At 42.3% G+C, this 21,234-nt stretch overlaps 1 protein-coding gene across 12 annotated transcripts in view; it reads right to left on the reverse strand.

Moving 5' to 3' along the window:
• Positions 1-2,875: 2,875 nt before the first annotated feature.
• Positions 2,876-21,234, reverse strand: part of PRKAG2 (protein kinase AMP-activated non-catalytic subunit gamma 2) — a 320,167-nt gene continuing 301,808 nt past the window's right edge. For 8 of the 12 annotated variants that reach the window (XM_034965280.3, XM_034965279.3, XM_034965284.3 and 5 more), the window contains 7 exons: positions 19,080-19,125; positions 16,575-16,629; positions 15,122-15,248; positions 12,135-12,300; positions 11,757-11,794; positions 10,489-10,635; positions 2,876-7,354 (listed from right to left, as the gene is read on the reverse strand). In XM_034965280.3, coding sequence (XP_034821171.1) covers positions 7,079-7,354; positions 10,489-10,635; positions 11,757-11,794; positions 12,135-12,300; positions 15,122-15,248; positions 16,575-16,629; positions 19,080-19,125 — 855 coding nt within the window. In that variant the 3' untranslated portion in view covers positions 2,876-7,078. The remainder of the gene's footprint in view (positions 7,355-10,488; positions 10,636-11,756; positions 11,795-12,134; positions 12,301-15,121; positions 15,249-16,574; positions 16,630-19,079; positions 19,126-21,234) is intronic. The other 4 variants (XM_034965286.3, XM_034965285.3, XM_034965290.3 and 1 more) reach the window with 1 other exon arrangement.

Consider the following 21,234-nt stretch of genomic DNA (forward strand, 5'->3'; position numbering starts at 1 on the left):
GTGTGCAGGAGCAGAGGTGAAGGAGGCTGTGCTGGAAACAGGAGTGGGGTGCCCAGGGGCAGGGCTGTAGACAGAGGTGAGGGCTCCTCGACTGCCACCCTCTCCCCTTGCCTGGCGGGTGAGTGAGGCCACTGTGGGAGCTTTGCTCCTCCTTCCTGGGCCTTTGCGCCCGAGCCCCGCAGACTCCATCGCACGCTCCGTGTCTCCTCTGCTCTCTGCAGCTCAGGCAAGTCGGCCACAAGCGCGGGGCCCGGCTCCGGCCGCTTCTTCCCCATTGGCCCAAAGGGCACAGGTGAGGACGGGGACAGCAGGAAAGGAAGGAAGCTGCTCTGAGAGCAGCGTCAGCCCGGCTGAGAGCCCGCTGCTGTGTGCCAGGGGCAGCTCCCATCCAAAGCCTTTCGCCCTCCAATGCCTGTGAGGCCCAGGAGGTGGCTTGAATGAGTGAGCCAGGGGGCCTGGGTGCAGGCAGAGGAGCAGGGCCTGCCCCATCGCAGTCCCCTCTCCCCACCCCAAGCTGTGACAACCGAAGACATTTCCACATTGCCAAATGCCCCCCAGGGGAACAGAATCTCCCCTGGCCGCGAAGACCGTCCGCTTCCCTGAGTTTAGAAGACTAAACCTTCCTAAGAAATGTTCTAAGAAATTCTATCAGTTCAATACATTTACATCATAAACTCTTCTTAGAGATTAGAATGCAAAACAGAACCAACATCCTTGATCTGTGACATGCACCTGCCCTTATCCACCACCCAGGTGACATTCAGGACAATCCTCTCAAGTGCCCTCAGCTCCGCCTCAAGGCGGGGGTGGGACAGCACAGGCAGCCAGCGCCCACGGGGTCCCTCCGAGCCTCACCATGACGAGGTCAGGGCAGACACCTGGGGGTCACCCAGCAAGGGTTTCTCTATCTAGAACCACTTAAGACCTATTCCCTTCAAATCTCTCCTTCAATACATATTTACCAATGTGTGGCCTTTAACTAGACTTGGCCTCGTTCAGGGCCACTTTCCCTTATTCCTACAAAGGCACTGAGCAGGAGCAGCACGCTCACCACAGCCACGCCTTCACCATTTGCTAGGAACAAATGCCAACCCTTCGCTGGAAGAGGGTACCAGGCCTTTGTTAGTTGTAGCCTGACAACAGGAAGAGTCTGCTCCAAGGCCAAGCCTCAGTGAGAGGCCTGTTGTGAGCCGTGCCGTGCCTGGCACAACTCAGGAGCCTGGAACAAGCACGCCTGAGGGAGACCAAGCTCTGCTGAACGAGCCTCGCGGGAATAGGAATAGGAATCGCGAGTACCTTTCTACGTGCCCGAAACCCTTTTCTAAAGCAAAAATATGCTATGTCACCTACACACCTAGATATATGCCACATCATCTATATAACTATACACGTGGTGACCTATAGTTATGTGTTGCTTACCCATGAGAATGCATTGAGAAATGTGTTGTTAGGTGATTTCATCTTTTTTTTTTTTTGAGCTGGAGTCTCGCTCTGTCACCCAGGCTGGAGTACAGTGGTGCGATCTAGGCTCACTGCACCCTCCTTCTCCTGGGTTCAAGTGATTCTCCTGCCTCAGCCTCCTGAGTAGCTGGGATTACAGGTGCCCACCACCACGCCTGGCTAAGTTTTGTATTTTTAGTAGAGACGGGGTTTCACCATGTTGGCCAGGCTGGTCTCGAACTCCTGACCTCAGATGATCCACCTGCCTCGGCCTCCCAAAGTGCTGGGATTACAGGTGTGAGCCACTGCACCTGGCCTAGGTGATTTCATCTTTGTGTGAACATCATAGAGTGTACTTACACAATCCTAGATGGTGCAGCCCACTAAATGCCTGGGTTATAGGTATGGCCTATGGCTCCTAGGCTACCAAACTGTACAGCATGTTACTGTAGACAACCGTAACACAATGGTATTTGTGCATGTAAACATAGAAAAGGTGCAGCAAAATGCTGCTGTCATACTCTCATGGGGCCACTGTGATATATGCAGTCTGTCCTTGCCTGAAGCATCTGTACATGGCCCACGACTGTACCTATATATGTGCCACGTCACCTGTATGTAGATATGTAGTCTGCAGACACTCATGTGTTGGGTACACAAATAAGGAGCAGATTGATAAATTCTCTGAGTTTCAAAATTGTGTTGTTTTGGCAGCTTTGTGACTTTTTCCTTTCTCCCAAATATTACCATTAGCTTAAATCACAACCACTATTGTTTCTATGGGGAAAACATACACATTTGCTCTCCCTCTCATATTTGGCCTACTAGGAAATGAAAAAATTGATACCTTAGCACCCATGCAAAAAACCTGTGTGGCAATTTTAAATTAAATATATTCATACTCAGCCAGGCACGGTGGCTCACGCCTGTAATCCCAGCACTCTGGTAGGCTGAGGCAGGTGGATCGCCTGAAGTCAGAAATTTGAGATCAGCCTGGCCAACATGGTGAAACCCTGTATCTACTAAAAATACACACACACACACAAAAATTAGCTGGGCGTGGTGGTGCATGCCTGTGATCCCAGCTGCTTGGGAGTCTGAGGCAGAAGAATCGCTTGAACCCAGGAGGTGGAGGTTGCAGTGAGCAGAGATCACGCCACTGCACTTCAGCCTGGGCAACAGAGCAAGACTCTGTCTCAAAAAAATAAATAAAATAAAATAAAATAAAAATAATAAATACATATATTCATACTTAATAGTGGAGAGAGAGAGAGTTTATGAATTAAACCCTGACTTTTTTTCCTGATAACGGAAAAGAGATGAAATTCATGTACTTCTTTATTTGGGGAGAAATAGCTAAGTGGAAAACTGCATGTAGAATTTTAATCGACAGGTGTTGAAATATAAGGCATTTTAAATAACTTCTTTAACAAAATGGTAGATAGTAGGATTTATTTTAATTTTTCAATCTGAAAAAAAAAACCCCAAAACAAAAAAAACCAAACTATCCTCATATATATATATACAGTGTCAACATTTTCAGAGCACTTACATTAGGAAACATTGTTTCTCTTCAACTGTATGACAATACTGTATATGCCACAATAAAATTTACAAAAACAATCTCATCAGCAGTCATACAAACATCATGATTTTACATTTCAATACACAAGAAAAAAAATAGACATCTTCCCGGCACTTGGCTCCCGCCTGACGGCAACGTCTCCTCCACACTTTGAGAGACCTCAGCTTTTAAAACCCAGCAGCGGCTATTTCAGAAGTCATGTCCTTTCCAGATCCAAACTTAAATAATGAGAAATTTGCCATTTCAAAATAACTGAGAGTTTATTCATGGATGTGGTGAAGTTTACTCCACCAAAAGATGTGTAAAAAAATTGCATGAAAGTAAAAATAAATAAAGCTGTTGTAAAGCAGCCTCGTTGACACGGTAGCCCAGAACAAAACACTTACGTGTAAAAGTGTCATTAAAATTTTAAAGTAATTATTTATATTCAAATTACAACTTTTTGACAAATCTAAAGAAAACAAACTGATTTGGTAAAAGGTTCAAAGACTTCCACATTCAAGCTCGGTGTTGTTTCACACGCGTGCGCCCCGGCTGCGGCGGTGACATATTGCTGTATTCGGACATAAGGCACTGTGATCTGAACATACCGTGCACTCACCTTATGCCACATCACCTGTTCCATACCAGTGAATTCTTTGAAATGAAAAATAATGAAAACTTCAGGACACAGTGCACTTTAATGACATACAGCATTTAAAATCCTTCAGACAAAGGTCTGAAAACAGTCTTTTAATGCAAGCCTGAATCTTCAAGCACATAAAATCTTTCTTTTTTAAGCTTAATTTCAACATCACTGGAAGAAATACCTATCGTTAAACCCTGATATACATTCTTAACCACTTGCAGCCAGTGTTCATGAGGCAAAACGTGACCCAGAAACTTTGTTCAAGTTCTCCTCCTAGGGCGTCTACATTCACGGCAGTCACTCCGTTTCTGTCTCCTTTTGTTTGGCACCTGTCAGTGGATGGAAGATGAAAGTTTCAAAGCTCATGGTAACAGCAGGGTTCTCTACCCCAGGGGTTTCTACCTGTGTCTGGCAGTGCCTTAGGAGGATGATCCAGAGGCTTCGGAGGAGGGCGACGTGGGAAGGAGCAGGTGGCCCAAGCTCCCATCTCCCACCCAGTCGTTCGGGCAGCTTGGATCCACGTAACATCTTGTCATTCTAAATATGTCAGATTTAACTTGGAAAACAAAAAAAAAGAATTCCACTCCTAAAAAATTTTACTAAGAAATATGTAGGTATGTTTTAGTGAAGGTGTGAAGTACTTCAGTTGTGCACTCTTACAAATATGTATTAAAAAAAGGTTTAGGCCGGGCGCGGTGGCTCACATCTGTAATCCCAGCACTTTGGGAGGCCGAGGCGGGCGGATCACCTGAGATCAGGAGTTCAAGACCAGCCTGGCCAACATGGTGAAACCCTGTCTCTACTAAAAATACAAAAATTAGCTGGGCGTAGTGGCGGGCGCCTGTAATCCCAGCTACTTGGGAGACTGAGGCAGGAGAATCGCTTGAATCCGGGAGGCGGAGGTTGCAGTGAGCCGAGAGATCATGCCATTGCACTCCAGCCTGGGCGACAAGAGTGAAACTCCGTCTCAAAAAAAAAAAAAAAAAAAAAAGCTTTATAAATATTCTGAAGGATAATTGCACCTAACAGGTATCTGGCTAGGACATTCCACAGTGGACTGGCAGGGAGAGCTACTATTTTTCTCATCACAGAAGTTTCTCTCCTATTTTTTCACCAGACGCTAGGCCCCTGAAAGAGATCGGCAATCTATTAGAGTGTGTGGCTAAAACACTGTAGCTCCTAGCATCAGACTCCCCACGCACTGGATGCACGCACACATGGGTTCATTTGGACAGTCTAAGTTTGACAATGAACTGTTGCTGAAAGCTTTTTTGAAAAAGAGAAAACGTTATTGTGTTGAACCAGTATCCCTCTGGGGAACGGTGGCCATTGCCCGATGAAAACAATCACCACTAGTACCTTCTAATCGAGTAACAGCAGACACTTCATCAAACTGCCTCTTACTGACTATTCCATGGACAACCACCTAACAGTGCAGGTCCCGGGCACTGCGCCTCATTGCACACACATGGCTTTGGTGCACGGCTTTCAGCTCTTTTCATAGCAACGTAGGAGGGAGACGGGCCTGTATCAGCCCGCTCCTTCTCCACTGAAGAAATTGGGGCTGAAGGAGGTGAAGCGACTTGCTTACATTCAGACAGCGCTCGGGCGGGACAGCTGGGACTTGGCCTCACGGTGGGGGCCTCCTCATTTGCGACTGTTGATCAGATGCAGGTGCTCCCTGAGTTTACTCCAAAAGTTCACTTGTAATCCAGTTATTAGTAACACGGAATGTTTTCCTCAACGAATCGTGTTGTATACACTGTATCATAAGGAATTCCAATCCAGCTACCCCCATCTTCATGGCACAATTTCTATGGTAACATACATTCCAAATTCCAGCTGGAAATAGATTCCTCTCTGCACCAGCAGTGATGGGAGGGGCATTGCAATGACTTAGAATTTTTGAAATACCAAATCTGGATGGAAATTTGAACTCATCCAGCACAACCGTTCATTCTTATGGTTTGAGATATCAAGAAACAGAGAGGATGAATCACTTGACTTGTTTACTCTTTTTGTAATGCTCAAAGAGACAGACAAGAGCTGACATTCAGCCTGACCCGCTGGGCAGACTGTGTCCCGTGGTCCAGGGCTGGAAACGGGGCATCTTTTTCTGAAGGTGCTAAGCTATATACCTGTGGGGATAAATCTGCCCAGAGAAGAGGCCTTTTCTAGTTAGCACAAATGTGCTGTGCAGTTATGCCTGCCTGGAAATTTATATGAATTTAGTGATGGTCTGGATGAGCCTGGCTCCCTCTGTTCAATGTTGCCTGTGAGATTCCTCCACTGTTGAATGCAGCTGTACTGTTCGTTTTCAATCCTGTATCGTATTCCATCGAATGAATGTGACACAATTTATCCATTCTTCTTTTCAAAGATATTTGGATTATTCCCAGTTTTATGGCATTAACATTCGTTTAGTTCTTAATGTTTCATGATTATAGAGACTATTGTGAGATTCAGGTCTTTTAAACACTTGAAGTTTGCAAGTGACTGCACCAGGCCCCATTTCTAGAGTTTCTGATTCAGTGGATATGGGATGGGGCCCCAACATGAACATTTCATTTTCTAGTAAATTCCAGGTGGTGGTGATGATGCCTGGCCTGAGGACCACCTCGGAAAGATCACTGCTGTACTGGAATTTCTCTTGGTGTTCTCATTTAGCGAATAAGACATGTTTCTTGCAGGTGGTGAAGATTCCTTTAGGGTAGGTATTTTTGGGTTACAGACTTAATTGTAAAAACTAGTCTTAACTGAAATTTCTGAACTAAAGAGAAATCAATACTGTAGCACACACACCATTTAATATTGGATTCTGAGAGTTCAAAGGGCATGCTGTTTGCTCCCACATCGGGTCCATGTGGCCCCGACAAAGGCTGGGTTGTTCATATTTGACTGGGGCTGGGGAGGTGGAGGGATGGGAGGAAGAGGAGGAGGGAAGGGAGGGCTGGCAGTTTTAAGAACTCTGAAGCCCACCTCTTACTACTGAGTGTGTGAAATGAGAGGAAGGCCAGCTCCTCTTGTCTAAAGCCCTCTCCCGTTCTCTCTGCTCCTCACTGTCTGAGACTCTGAGGGCTTGCTCAAAGTGAATCTGTCAAAAAATGAGTTTAACCACACTCTATTTGAAAGTGAATGTGATTTCTGTACAATATTAATGAATAAAAGTTTGTATTTAGGTATTCTGTTTTATCTACTCAAAATATAAGTTTTTTTTTCTCTTTAAGGAAAGATGAAGGTATCAATAGAAGCCAGTGATGTTCCCTCTATGTTTCTGGTCACTAGTTCTCTCACAAAGCACAAGTGAAGAGGTCTTTTCAGTGGAAAAGGTTATGATGAACATGGCAATGGCTCCCAAGTCATTTAGGGGGCCACTGGACCTTGACAGGATGCTCTTAACTTCGAATACGTTTTATACACTTTCCTCACTCACGCAGAACACTTAAACTTCCCAACTGAAAAGAAAACGAAAATGGTTTCAAAGTAATATACTCAAAGCCTTGATCTGTAGGTGGGTGGAGAAATGACGGTTTAAATGCTGCACTTCCTGTTCTACCTCCCACCCTTCCTAGACGCCGATGGCAAAGGTCAGAAACCAGCATTTTACCTGCTGGTGTGAGGATCAGGGCTTGCAGAATGTCCGACAGGGAAATAATACCCACAATACTATCTGCTTCATTTACCACCACCAGCCGATGGACCTGCAAAGAGAAAAGCAGGACACGTGAAAATTAACATTTAAAAAAGGTTTAAAATGGACATGAGAAATAATGTCCTGTCATGTTTTTATATGATCAACACATCCCTCCAGCCTGGGGAATAGCAGTGAGACATCATCTCTACAAAAACAGTGGCTGGGTGTGCTGGTGTGCACCTGTGGTCCCAGTTACTTGGTGGGAGGATTGCTTGAGCCCGAAAGTGGAGGCTGCAGTGGGCCAAGATCGCACCAGTGCACTCTAGCTTGGGTGACAGAGTGAGACCCTGTCTCAGAAAAAGAAAAAAGCAACACACACACACACATCCCATAAATGAATACATGAGGGAAAGTAGCCACAGACAGACCCATACGATGACCTTAGGCTCTAATGTTCAATGTGTTACTGTCTGATTACCTGGAAGACCCACTCTGTATTAAAAAGTCACAGCCCTGGTGGAAAGCAGGGACACAGGCATGAGAAGGAAAGAGGGGAAAGCTATCTATCTCCTGTCTCTAATGATACTGATTTGTCTCTAATTCAAGCTGATTTCCTTGCTTACTTTTAAGAAAAATGAGCTAGCTATGCCCTGCTGAGTTTTCAATTTTCAAAATATTAATATAGAAAAGATACAACTCAAACACGAAACACAACGTAGCTATATTGTTAAACATAACTGTTTTAATTTCTAAAAGTTGTATATCAGTTTCTAATAACTATCAGGTACTTGTCTTATTAATACATGGGAGAGAAGTCCAGATGATGACGGAAACGAAGAAAGAAGGTCGCAGCTCTTACAAGGGTTTTATTTTCTGCAGTGTCTTTTCTCTGTGAAGTTCATATATTAAGAATCGCATCCAAGAGGATAAATGAGCTATAATGAAGTGGGATAGACTACGTCCATCTCTAGTGTTCTACTCTGAAATCTCTGATGAGTGATGGCAGAGCGTTTTGAGGTGTTTCTGTAACAGGCCTTTCACCCGCAGGAAGGGAGCGGCGTTGCTATTCTCTTAAAAGCTTCATGATGGCCGGGCGCGATGGCTCACGCCTGTAATCCCAGCACTTTGGGAGGCCGAGGCGGGCGGATCACCTGAGGTCAGGAGTTCAAGACCAGCCTGACCAATATGGTGAAACCCTGTCTCTACTAAAAATACAAAAATTAGCCGGGTGTGGTGGTGCATTCCTGTAATCCCAGCTACTCAGGAGGCTGAAGCAGGAGAATCGCTTGAACCTGGGAGGCAGAGGTTGTAGTGAGCTGAGATTGCGCCACTGCACTTCAGCCTGGGCAACAGGGTGAGACTTTGTCTCACAAAAAAAAAAAAAAAAAGGCTTCAGAGCTTGGGCCACAGCAGCTCTGTGCCAGCTGCGCCCTGGGAGACCCTCTCTGTATTGAACGGTTATACCCCTGATAGAAAACAGGGACATAGGAAGGAGATAGGAAGAGGGGGAAATCCAGTTTTTGTATTTTGTCTCAAATAATACTGTGTGGGTGATGTTTCTGTCATAGCTTGCTTTAGGTAAATAATAATAATAATAATGGCTTGGTCATCTTTCTCATGGCAGTCAGCATAAATTTCTTTTAAATGTTTCTCTAAAAAAGCTTTCAGGTTCATCAGTAATCCTGTGATATAACACAGCACAATTATTTGCTAACTATAATCACACATTAAAGTGATAGTTCACATTTGTCTTCTACACTGAAGACATTTTATTGGTTACATTCAATAGTGGATATTAGCCGGGTGCGGTGGCTCATGCCTGTAATCCCAGCACTTTGGGAGGCCGAGGCGGGCGGATCACGAGGTCAGGAGATCGAGACCATCCTGGCTGACAAGGTGAAATCCCGTCTCTACTAAAAATACAAAAAATTAGGTGGGTGTGGTGGCAGGTGCCTGTAGTCCCAGCTACTCGGGAGGCTGAGGCAGGAGAATGGCTTGAACCCGGGAGGCGGAGCTTGCAGTGAGCCGAGATCACGCCACTGCACTCCAGCCTGGGCGACAGAGCGAGACTCCGTCTCAAAAAAAAAAAAAAAAAGTAGTGGATATTAAACAGATATCTTTTGAACTCTGAAGGTTAAGGGAAACCATCTCATCCAGAGAATTCAGCAGTTCTCTCAGACTCAAATGACTCCCCACATATTTTCTTGTCATCTGCTGCTGAGTCAAACTTATGTATGTCCCTTGTTGGAGGTACCTAAAAGTTAGTGTTCTATTTATGTCATATAAACAAATGGAATCATCACTGATACTGTACACCCTTCTCCTAGCTACATTAAAGCTAAAAACTGTTATTTTTTTGGTCCTTCTGTGAGGAGTCATCTTGTGAAGGAATTTTTTTTTTAGGCGGAGTCTTTTATTTAGGGTGTTACACAAAGTACATTTGAAAATCTTATAAGCAGTAAAGTCGAAGGAAATCGGACTGCTGAGGTGCAGGAAACTGGGAGTTACTAGATTATTTGCTATTTATCTAATTGAGGAAAGAGAGATACTGGTGGGAAGAGAGAAAAAAGTTTTACTGACTTATCATTCACTTTGTTAAAATATATATTACGCACTTTAAATTGTGAATTCATAAATATTCAAATGGAACTTAAAGCTTCTGGGACTTTTGTTTTCTCAAAACAAAATGTATCCATAGATACAGATACATCGATCTATTTAGAGACAGGGTCTTGCTCTGCTGTCGAGACTGGAGTGCAGTGGCACCGCCACAGCTCACTGAAATATCAAGCTCTTGGATTCAAGGGATCCTCTTTCCTCAGCTTCCCTATTAGCTATGACTACAGGTCCAAGCCACCATGCCCAGCTAATTTATTTTTATTTTTAGTAGAGACAAGGTCTTATTATGTCGTCCACACTGTCAAACATATATAGTTTAAACTATGAATGTATCTTACCAGTTTATTGGATTCACCTATGATACCAGGACTTTTCCATTCAATTCAATTCAACAAACTTTTAGAGATCGCCTATATGCCAAGTAGTGTGCCAGGTTCTGGGACAGGAGAGAATCCCATCGACTGAACCTGGAGGCTGCCTCGCTGGGCCCTTCCTGAGATTCAGGCTTCCGGAGGCACCATTCACTACTGGGGACTTGTTGCAGTGGACGTCGGGGGAGCAGGACTGGGAAAGCCGTCTCACCTCAGCTCTTACTATTCTGTCCACAATGGTCTCCAGTATTTCCAGCTTATTGCACTTCACAACACCTTCAAAATACTGTGAACGGTGCTGAAGGGCCTGGGTCACCGTGATATCTAGGTTATTGTATGTTTTCTCAGCAGCAAGATTCTGTAATGAAGCAAGAGAATAAATTATATCCTTTCATTTCAGTTCACTTCAATGACCAAAATTAGTGAGCTTAAGAGAGCCTGATTTCTAAAAACTTTAATGCTTATCTGAATTTAGTACCTGCATACATCAGACGTTCTTTCTGGCTTACGACATGCCATTGCTACTGTTATTTTGTCAACATATCAATCACAATTAAAGATAACCGTGTTACAAGGTCTACCTTCCTTACGAAGCAACATTGTTAAACTTTGATAGCATATCCTGCCAAAGACTGCCCCCCAATTTTTACCCTCTAATGCTCTCTACCATGCATGGATAAAATCTCTGGCAAGGTGGGCTGACATCTGTAAAGGGTGGTGAGTGCCACAGGGCTAGAAATGCTGCAGCAACGGACCTTCTCAACAAGCTCCCTGGGGAACAAGGTTTCTGCTGGGAAGGCTTTGGGGGACCCATGGGGATCAAGCAACCAGAGGAAGAACAGGCTTGAGAAGCCCCATGGATCCAAATGGCTTCATGGGGCTCTCATTCATTTTAGCGGGTCCCACTCAACCAAAATGCCGATCAGCATATTTCTCGGTGACTGTTATGTTTAACATAATAGTGTGAAGCAAAGGGTTTGAGGCAACTGCAGAAGAATGTTTAATGTGGGGTCAGTATTGTGGCAAAAAATGGCGTGCACATTTGGGGCTATAAAGTGTCAGTCCCCTTTTCTTCTTTAGAACAGTGGCTCCCAATCAGTAAGCAATGTGATGCGCCCGACAAAGGAGCCATGAGTCCACGTGTGCACTGCGCACGCGCCTAGAGGCGAATAAATCAGGCCTCCTACGTGGAAACAAGAACATTTAAAATACATACACATGCTGTGGCAGTGCATAAAATATGCATGTATTGTAAAGATGAAAAATTATAAAATGCTACTAATATATAATTGGTTGCTAAACTAATGCAGATTAAAAGTACAATTACTATAGAAGGTCTATAAAATTCTGATAATATCCTCACACCCCAAAAGGTTAGAAATTATTAAATTAAGAAACAAGATAAAAACATAAAAACACATTACATGAATGTTTAAAATGCATTCTAGGTGACAGATTGAACAAAATTAAAATACTTACAATTACATCAAATTTGGAATAAATATCTACAACTTTTCCTAAAAATGAAAAATATATGTTAGAAAAATGTCTTAAGGAACAAAAAGAAACTCATTTAAAGTCAGTTTTAATGACATAATTACTAAAAGTTAAACGCTGATAAACAACCTTGTCTATTTTAAATGAAAACTTAGATATGAAATCATATTTTAATGGACATATGAAAATAAGCCAATTAAACTTTTTTTACGATCCTGCGTGCCCCTTGGTGCTGAATTTATTCACCATATCCAAGTTTTCATTTTCCCCACGTATCTCCTGTGCCAGGTCATCTTACAATAATTGCACCCTGAGATAAACAATTATTTCTGCCTGACTGTCAGCGCCAAACACACAAACCTGACTCATCCACAACAGGCAGAGCTGATATTCGTCTTTCCACAAATATGTTCAAGGCTTTGATGATGGGAGTGTCTGGATGTATGAAGGCAATGTTGTGGTACGTTCCTATTCCAAGCTCATCCAGGTTCTGCTTCATGAAGGCAGGCTTTGGCATATCAGACATCTAAATGGAAGATAAACGCAAACATTCTAGACCCAGGACACACCCTTGTCATGTTCAAAGGTCCAGATTTGAATGAAGAAGTATGTCCAACAAATTAAAGTTAGTTTTTTCTAACAGTCTACCTGGATGCCTGAATTAACATGAGAAAATTACAAAGGACTGTATCTTTTGTTTGAACCAGTTTGTATGTCTATGCTTCTATTTAACTACTCACAAACTATTGCAGAGCATTGATACTGTAACCTTTTTCCATCTCCTCTTCACTCACTAAGAACGCGTATAGAACCAGGGAAGAACAGGTCTATTTGGGATATTAAGACCTGTAAGCCACGAAGAATTGAATCCTTTATTCTTAATTGTTCATGTTAAATTCCTGGTCCTGCTGTCAGGGTTAAGTAATATTTATTAAGAACCTATACATTTCCAAACCCAAAGCATTTGACGGCAGCTGTCTGAGCCACTGCTAAGCTAGTCCTCACGCCACCCGCCTCTACATCCTGAATTCTCCTTGGAGAGCTCCAATTTTTGTCTACTAGGAACAAAGAAGCCAGCTGAACAGAATTAAAAGAATCTTTAAAAATTAACTTTTCATGGGCTGTTTTAAAGGAGGAGGGATATGGCAGGAGAGAAAAGTCTAGGATCATGTTTAACAGAATAAGGTCTACGGTTTCAAAAATCCACCTTTTATAAAGGGTATAGTTGATTCCATCCTCCTGGTGTACCTTATAATTATCAGGAAAAGATGAACAATTAGAAGAAACAAAATGTTCAAGTCAAAGAGTTCATCAATATTCAAATCATGAGACTCCTAGAAATTTAGATAAAAAAAAAGAAAGCCCTATTAGGTCATCTAGTCCATCTCAACATAGCGAATTCCCTGTTGCACACTATAGGCTTAGGCTAATTTTCAAACGTCTTGAAGGGTAATGCTCCTTTTTTCTCAGAAAATGATCTCATAATTCAGTAAAAATCAGGCTCTGAAATGTCTTTAAGTTCTATATTTTTAACTGAAAACCTTTAGTTAGCTGAATATTCTGGTAGCATGATTCTAATTACCATATTGGCCCAAATATGAGGCAGTACTGGGCAGAGGCAACTTCCTCTCCTTTTTATAGAAGATAAAAATCTGAAGCAGCTCTGCAAAAGAATGATCTCACGCTTTTACTCCCTCTTGTGCAACAGCACACTAGCAGAAATAGTTTGGGCTTGGGAGTCAGAGAGACTCCCGGGTTTGCAATCTACCATTTAGTATCCACATGACTGGGGGCACGTTTCCCAGCCAGGTGTCCTGTGTATGCAAGGTGTGCAAACGCCTCCCTCCCAAGGCCCCTGCGTGGAGGAAAGCATGGGGAGTGAGGAACGCTTGAAAGGGATCCTGGCTCTACCGCTTCCCAGCCATGCAACCTTGGCAAAGCTACTTAACCTTTCTTAGCTGCATCCCTATAAAATAGGATTAATAAAGATACCTACCTGATAGGGTAGCAGCGAGGATGAGATTATGTCAAGTGCTTAGAACAGTGCCGGACATACAGTAATCAGCTCTCATGATTAATATTATTTAAAAATGATGACTCTAAGGATTAAGTGAGCTGCAGGCCTGGCACGTGGGGGCCCTGAATACATCCTTCCCACCCCATGCTCCCTCTGTTCCTATTAAACTTCAACTACTAAAGCGGCTGCATTCCCAGATGTCCAGTCTGATAAACAATGCGGATGCATCCCTAGTCCCTTTTTCCTAGATTATCACCTTTATTACACTTCAGACTTGAGTTTTTTTGTAAATTACTCTTCCCTACCTTCTTTCTTAGCACAGCATGGTTAAATAAATGTTATTTATATATGTAAATGATTAAAATACAAGACTGGGTTGATTGACAAGGTATTTCTCTCCATCACTAAGCCCTCTGTGCTTCTGTCAGCAAAAGGGGTCCCTCAAGCTGCCTCCAGGGCAGGAGCTTCAGCTCCTTCACACTGCACCTGAACGCTATGTTAGGTCCTTAGGTGAAGCCATGGGGAGGAAAATGGGAAAGCTAATTTGAAGTACATTTTTAATATCTGTTACAGTCTTGGAAAAACAACTCTTCAAAGTACCTCTTCAGAACGATTAAGACCTTCTACTGGTTCTATTTGACTGATTACTTACAACCTCAAATTCCATGCATGTAATTAAAAGACAAACATAAAAAGCCTCTTATAAACTCTCTGTTCTTCCTGAGTCTCTTTGACTGTTTCAACCAAACAGGCTCAAAGTTCTGGATGACTACGGAGCCAGGTCATTTCAAGTAGCTGAGAAAACCTACAGGTTAATACAGGCCTTATTTGGACCAACATGGTATTCTCTTGCCAAAATTTTATTTGCTTCGGGTTTTTCTATCACTGCTGCAGTTTATAACATAATCTTGAGGACAGCATTTTTTGGAACATGTTTCTAAAACCATGACACCAGTGAAAGCAACATAAAGCAATTTTTGCTCTAGATATTAGTTCAATTTATCTTGTACAACAGTCCTTAATTAGACTTGCAGATTACCTTATTTCCCCTCATATGTTGGTGACAAATGTTTTAATTTAAAGAGAGAATGCCGAGTTTTGTTGTTAAAATTGTTTTGATACTTGCACTAAAAGGTGATTCTTTTAAATTGGAATCAACTTTAAGAATGTACAATTCAGAGAGTAGTAAGTTGAGAAACTGAAGTTTAGAAAGGGAGACCTCAAAACTAACAATTTCTTCTACTGAGGGTAACAGGAGCCAATTTACTTGAAGTACATTATTTAATAAGTAAATGCAATTATGTCTTTAGAAACGCTAAAAACTACTTACAAAAAGCTGGAGGAACTTGAGGATTCTTTTGTGGGTAAGTATATAAAGTGCATTCCCACTGATAGGGTCAATAACGGGCAATCTGTGGATTTTATTTTTGATCAAGGAGTATACAGCATCGAAGAGGCTGTGGGAGAAGTCATTAAAGTTGTTAGGAGGCTTTCGAGAAGAATCAGAACACTTTGGACTACCCCTGCCTTAAAGCACTTCCAGTGTTTTTATTATTGCAATAACAGTGTTTTGGAAGAGTTTTAAATTAGAGATCTCAGCAAATTTTTCATTTTTCACAATCTATGTTAACATATCTCAAATACAAGTGCAAGCTACAAATCTCTAGAAGAGGAGATTTTTTTTTGGTTTTTTTTTTTGAGACAGGGTCTTGCTCTGTTGCCTGCCGTCATGGCTCACTGCAGCCTTGACCTCCCAGGCTCAGGTGATCCTCCCACCTCAGCCTATTTGAGTAGCTGGGACTACAGGCATGCGCCACCTTTCTTTTTTGTAGACATGGGGTTTTGCCATGTTGCCCAGGCTGCTCTCGAACTCCTGAGCTTAAGCGATCCACCCACCATGGCCTCCCACAGTGCTGGGATTACAGGCATGAGCCCTTGCGCCCAGCCAGGAAGAGGAGTTTTTTTAAAGAGTGTATTTAGTGATTTTATTTGAAAGACGATGAAACCTAAATCCTTAGAAAAGCAAACAGATGCATCGTATTGGCAAGAGAGCAAAGGCTGTAGCAGCAAGCCCTCTGCATTGGTGAGTGGGCAAACTGGCTCTACCCCGGGCCGGCCTGGCTAGGAGATATTGCAGGGCCAACATTTCTGTTCTACTTGGTCCCTCTCCTGGGACTGCCAGTAAGAAGGTTGTTATACCTTTTTGTTAGGACTTGGAAATAAAATGAAAATAAATATTTTAATCTTTCTCTGTACTGGATTTGAGTTTGAAAGATACTTTTACACAAATATGGAAATGTATCACAGCCAAACCAGAAGGCTTGGATAAAAAAGGACGGGCCAGACAACTACACAGAAGGCAGCCCATGCTCTCACCACATCTGAACCGACATCTAACACACACTGATGTTTAAACGCTAGTGTGGAGCAGAATCGCCAAGGGAGTTGTTTAAATGTGTATTCCTGGGCCCTATCCTGATTTAGCAGGTCAGGGGTAAAAGCCCAGGAATCTGCAATTTCAACACGCCCCCCAGATTGACCGAGATCTTCGTGATGGTTTAGTATGACCCTATTACTAGACCATTATCCATCCTTAGCACCAGCAATGGCTGTGATTTTTGTAGTGTTCCTAGATTTACTGAATGCGTACAGTGTAGCTGGAATTAAGGAGGCAGGCCCTGTTTGGAATGAAGAACATGTTTATTTGTGTCTTTCTTTCTATCATGGTGATAAAACACATACATCTGAATGAATGTTTTCAAAGAAAAAAAAAACAAGTTTACCTTGCATCTGGAGATATATTCACTAAAGGCTTAAATGTTTCTTGTAAATAAAGCTCTGTATTTATAGAAAGAAAATATGCAGTTAGTAACACATTTGCTGTTTGCAGTTATAACACAAATTCAAATACCCTTCAGTTTACGGTTAATAGTTAGAAGGATTAAAAACTCAAATAAAAAGAAATTTAATTTGCCTAAAACTCCTGTGTTAATTATAGTTATGGCTATTTTAAACAACTTCCAAACTGTTTTCAGGATGTTGCATTTGAAGAAAAATTAAATATTAAAAAACAATGTGACAGTAAGTGTTTACAAAATCAGGAAAAACAAAGAAATCTGATAAAAGAGCAATACCAGCAGAGGTCACTAGAATGCTACCAGGTTCACCTTACTCTCAAGAAATGAAGCAATTATGAAATTTTAAAAATCAATTTCCATAAGTTATAAGATAAAATCAGTTATGACAAACTTTGTTCTTTAAATATTTTTAAGTATTATTTTACCAAATTGATGCTCAAAACCTACTGCATTGTGGGCATCTTTCCAGCACATAAAAACTGTTTTTTTCTGAAGATATCAACTGCAATTAATTTGCTTTTCCAAGGTTTCTTTTTTTTTCTGAGACAGTCTCACTCTGTCACTCAGGCTGGAGTGCAGTGGCATGATCTGGGTTCACTGCGCTCTCTGCCTCCCAGGTTCAAGCAATTCTCCCACCTCAGCCTCCCAAATAGCTGGGACTAAAGGTGCACGTCACCACACCCTGCTAATTTTTTTTGTATTTTTAGTAGAGATGGGGTTTCATGATGTTGGCCAGGCTGGTCTCGCACTCCTGACCTCAAGTGATCCACCTACTTCAGCCTCCCAAAGTGTTGGGATTACAGGCATGAGGTCCTGTGCCCAGCCTAATTTTTTTTTTTTTTTTTTTTGAGAAGGAGTTTTGCTCTGTTGCCCAGGCTGGAGTACAGCAGCATCATCTTGGCTCACTGCAACCTCTGCCTCCCAGGCCCAGGCGAGTCTCCTGCCTCAGCCTCCCGAGTAGCTGGGAGTACAGGTGCGCACCACCACGCCTGGCTACTTTTTTGTATTTTTAGTAGAGACAGGGTTTCACCATGTTGGCTAGGCTGGTCTCGAACTCCTGACCTCAGGTGATCCACCCGCCTCGGCTTCCCAAAGTGCTGGGATTATAGGCGTGAGCTACTGCGCCTGGCTCTAATTTTGTATTTTTAGTAGAGAGAGGGTTTCACCATGTTGGTCAGGCTGGTCTTGAACTCCTGATCTCAAGCGATCCACCTGCTTTGGCCTCCCAAAGTGCTGGGATTACAGGTGTGAGCCACCGCACCCGGCCTTGCTTTACCAAGGTTTCTATACAGAAGGCGTTTAAGAATATTTTGGCATTATTATTACTACCAAATATCATGTAATGTCAAAACGTAAACATACTTAAACCTTGGTCTATCAGTACTTGTACAGTAGAACTGGACAAGAAGTATCTACCTTGGTGTTACACAATCACTGCACAACAGGCTGTGCAGATCCCATGCCAAATTTGTTTAGCTTGGTTTGACAAAGCCGTAATAAACCAAACCCATCACTCAGTGAAACTTCTAAATCGTATGGATTTGAAAGGGCCCCTGGGGGTGTAAGAGAACTCCAAGATGTATTCTGATTTCACAGCCAGTTACAAAGGTTGCTTCTCCTATCAAGCATATTATGGGAAACACAGAACCAAACTCTTCAATTCTGAATTCAAAATTTTCCTTCAGTTGGTCCCTCCATTTCTACCAGCGTTTCCTTGAGCACCCTCCAAAGGCTCCGCTGTTGCAGACAGACTGGGTCTGCCATGATTCCCACCCCCGGTCCTCTCCACCAACCCACCATGACAAGTGTCAGTGAGACCACCACCTTACAATCATGAAATGTGAATTTAAGAAATGGTTCTATGGCAGAAAAGAGTATCATGATTTTACAGGGTGAATATCAATGTGACAAAGAAGAGAACATGGTCTTCAAATTACTTCCATGCTATTTGCTCCAAACCATCTCATTTGAGGTTCATTTGTCCTAAGTTTCTCCACAATTTTTAAAGAAACAATTACTAGGTTTAAATAAGAACAGATGCTTGCTTTGGTTCAAGTTAGGCATGCCTCTGATGCATTTCTTAATACCAAGGCAAATCTCTGAGGGGTTAGACTTAGTAGTGAGCGGTGGCCCCATTGTGGGCAGCGAGGTGGGGCTTGGTTAGCTCATTCATCTTCACATTCCTGGCCCTAGGATAAGGCCTTGCCTGCTGAAGGTGTCCTATACATGTCTATAAACAGAAGGGACAATACTTATATTGTTCAGCTTTAGTACAGTAGCATACTATCAAAATTAACAGAAATAAAGAGAATGTTTTATATAACATTTTATGGAGCAGAGAGAAAAGGATGTGCAAAATTAAAACATACTTTTCATACTAAACATAGCTTTCCCGATACTAAAAGATTTTAAACATCCAATAGTGCTTACCCCTCCATGTTTCAATTTTATGTTCCTCTAATTCATAAATCTGTACCTGCAAATAAAAAAATTCTTATTTATAAATATACATATACAACATAGAAAAAATATTTGGAAAATGAAACAAAACATAGCTTTGATAATAGTATTTTCTATTCGCAATTAGAAAATGAGGCGGCCAGGTGCGGTTGCTCATGCCTGTAATCTCAGCACTTTGGGAGACCAAGGTGGGCAGATCACCTGAGGTCAGGAGTTCGAGACCAGCCTGGCCAACATGGTGAGACCTCATCTGTACTAAAATACAAAAATTAGCCAGGCATATTGGTGGGTGCCTGTAGTCCCAGCTACTCAGGAGGCTGAGGCAGGAGAATTGCTTGAACCCAGGAAGCAGAGGTTGCAGTGAGCCGAGATGGTACCACTGCATTCCAGCCTGGGCAACAGAGTGAGACTCTGTCTCAAAAAAAAGAAAATGAGGTGAGATATAGAGAAAAAAATGTATCTCAAGTTTTTTTTTTTTTTTTTTTTTTGAGACAAGGTCTCATTCTGTCATCCGGGCTGGAGTGCACAAGTGCGATCATGACTCACTGCAGCCTCAACCTCCCAGGCTTAAGTAATCCTCTCAACTCAGCCTCCTGAGTAACTTGGACTACAGATGTACACCACCATGCCTGGCTAATTTTTGTGGGTTTTTTTTTTTTTTTTTTTTTTTTTTTTTTTTGTAGAGATGGGGTTTCACCATGTTGCCCCACTGGTCTCAAACTCCTGGGCTCAAGTGATCCACCCTTCTCAGCTTCTCAAAGTGCTGGGACTACAGGCGTGAGCCACTGTGCCCGGCCTGTATCTACAGATATTAAGAAAAACTTTGAGCTGCATATTGAGATATAACTGCTTTTTTGCAATTTTGATTTCATATTCTACTGCTAAGATTTCTTATATGGGATTTGCTGCATTTCACAGAAATCTATCTATTCAAAAATCACACTCATGCTGATTTTGCTAGTTCAAAAGCAGAGATACGACCACTATAAGGAAAGCCCGTGTTCACTTGCATTGGTAATATTGAAGAAATAATACACTTCATGGGAAATAAATACAGGATATTTACAAAATCTTTGGTAAAACTTCCTAAGAGTACGGTTGTGTTTGTCTTTCGGAGACAGAGTCTCCCTCTGTTGCCCAGGCTGGAGGGCAGTGGCGCGATCTCGGCTCACTGCAACCTCCGCCTCCTGGGTTCAAGCGATTCTTGTGCCTCAGCCTCCTGAGTAGCTGGGATTACAGGTGCCCGCTGCCACACCCAGCCAATTTTTGTATTTTTAGTAGAGACAGGGTTTCACTATGTTGGCCAGGCTGGTCTCCAACTCCTGACCTCAAGTGATCCACTTACTTCGGCTTCCCAAAGTGCTGGGATTACAGGCGTGAGCCACTGTGCCCGGCAAGAGCATGTTTTATGAAGAAACTCATTTTTGTATTTGATGTAAGAATTATTGGATAATACTGAGCATTACGCATAAAGCAGTATTAATTGAATTAACTTATACCTTTTAAGTACCCCAAATAGGACTAGTTAAATAAGAGTATGCAATCCTGTCCTTCCCCCAACCCTCATGAACAAACAAACAGAAACTAAAAACACAAAACCAAGCAGGCCGAATCTCAGATATCACAAAGTTAGATGAAGGACAAAAGTGGTTTTTAAGCTACGCTCTTTCCAGAACCATTGTACTAGGGACCAGAGAGTTCTGCTACTGAAATTAGCCAGTAGCTGTGTCTTCCTAATTAGCAGGAACATGTCAAAACGGAATTTATTTCACTTTAATGACTCATTTTTTTCTGCTTTAAAATCACAAAGTACATATAATTCTTGTTCTGCAATTGCTGGGATAACTGAATTAAGCTCTACCACATCAACAGGCCCGCAGAGATAAGCAAAACTTACAGAATGTCTAGCTAATAAATATGTAGAATTCTGCTAAGCCAAGGAATTCCGAAAGCTGAATAAAGAATCTATTTCCTTTTATTTTTCCTGAGAATTCCTTCTTTGAGTTTCATACATATAACTTACAGTAAAGAGAGTTTTATACTGAAGTTCCCTGCATGTTATATAGATTTGGAAAATCACCACCAGCACTCCGTACCAAAAAAGAAAAAACTGAAAACATTAAAA

Source organism: Pan paniscus, chromosome 6 (genome assembly GCF_029289425.2).
Source record: "Pan paniscus chromosome 6, NHGRI_mPanPan1-v2.0_pri, whole genome shotgun sequence".
In the NCBI taxonomy this organism is placed as follows: domain Eukaryota; kingdom Metazoa; phylum Chordata; class Mammalia; order Primates; family Hominidae; genus Pan; species Pan paniscus.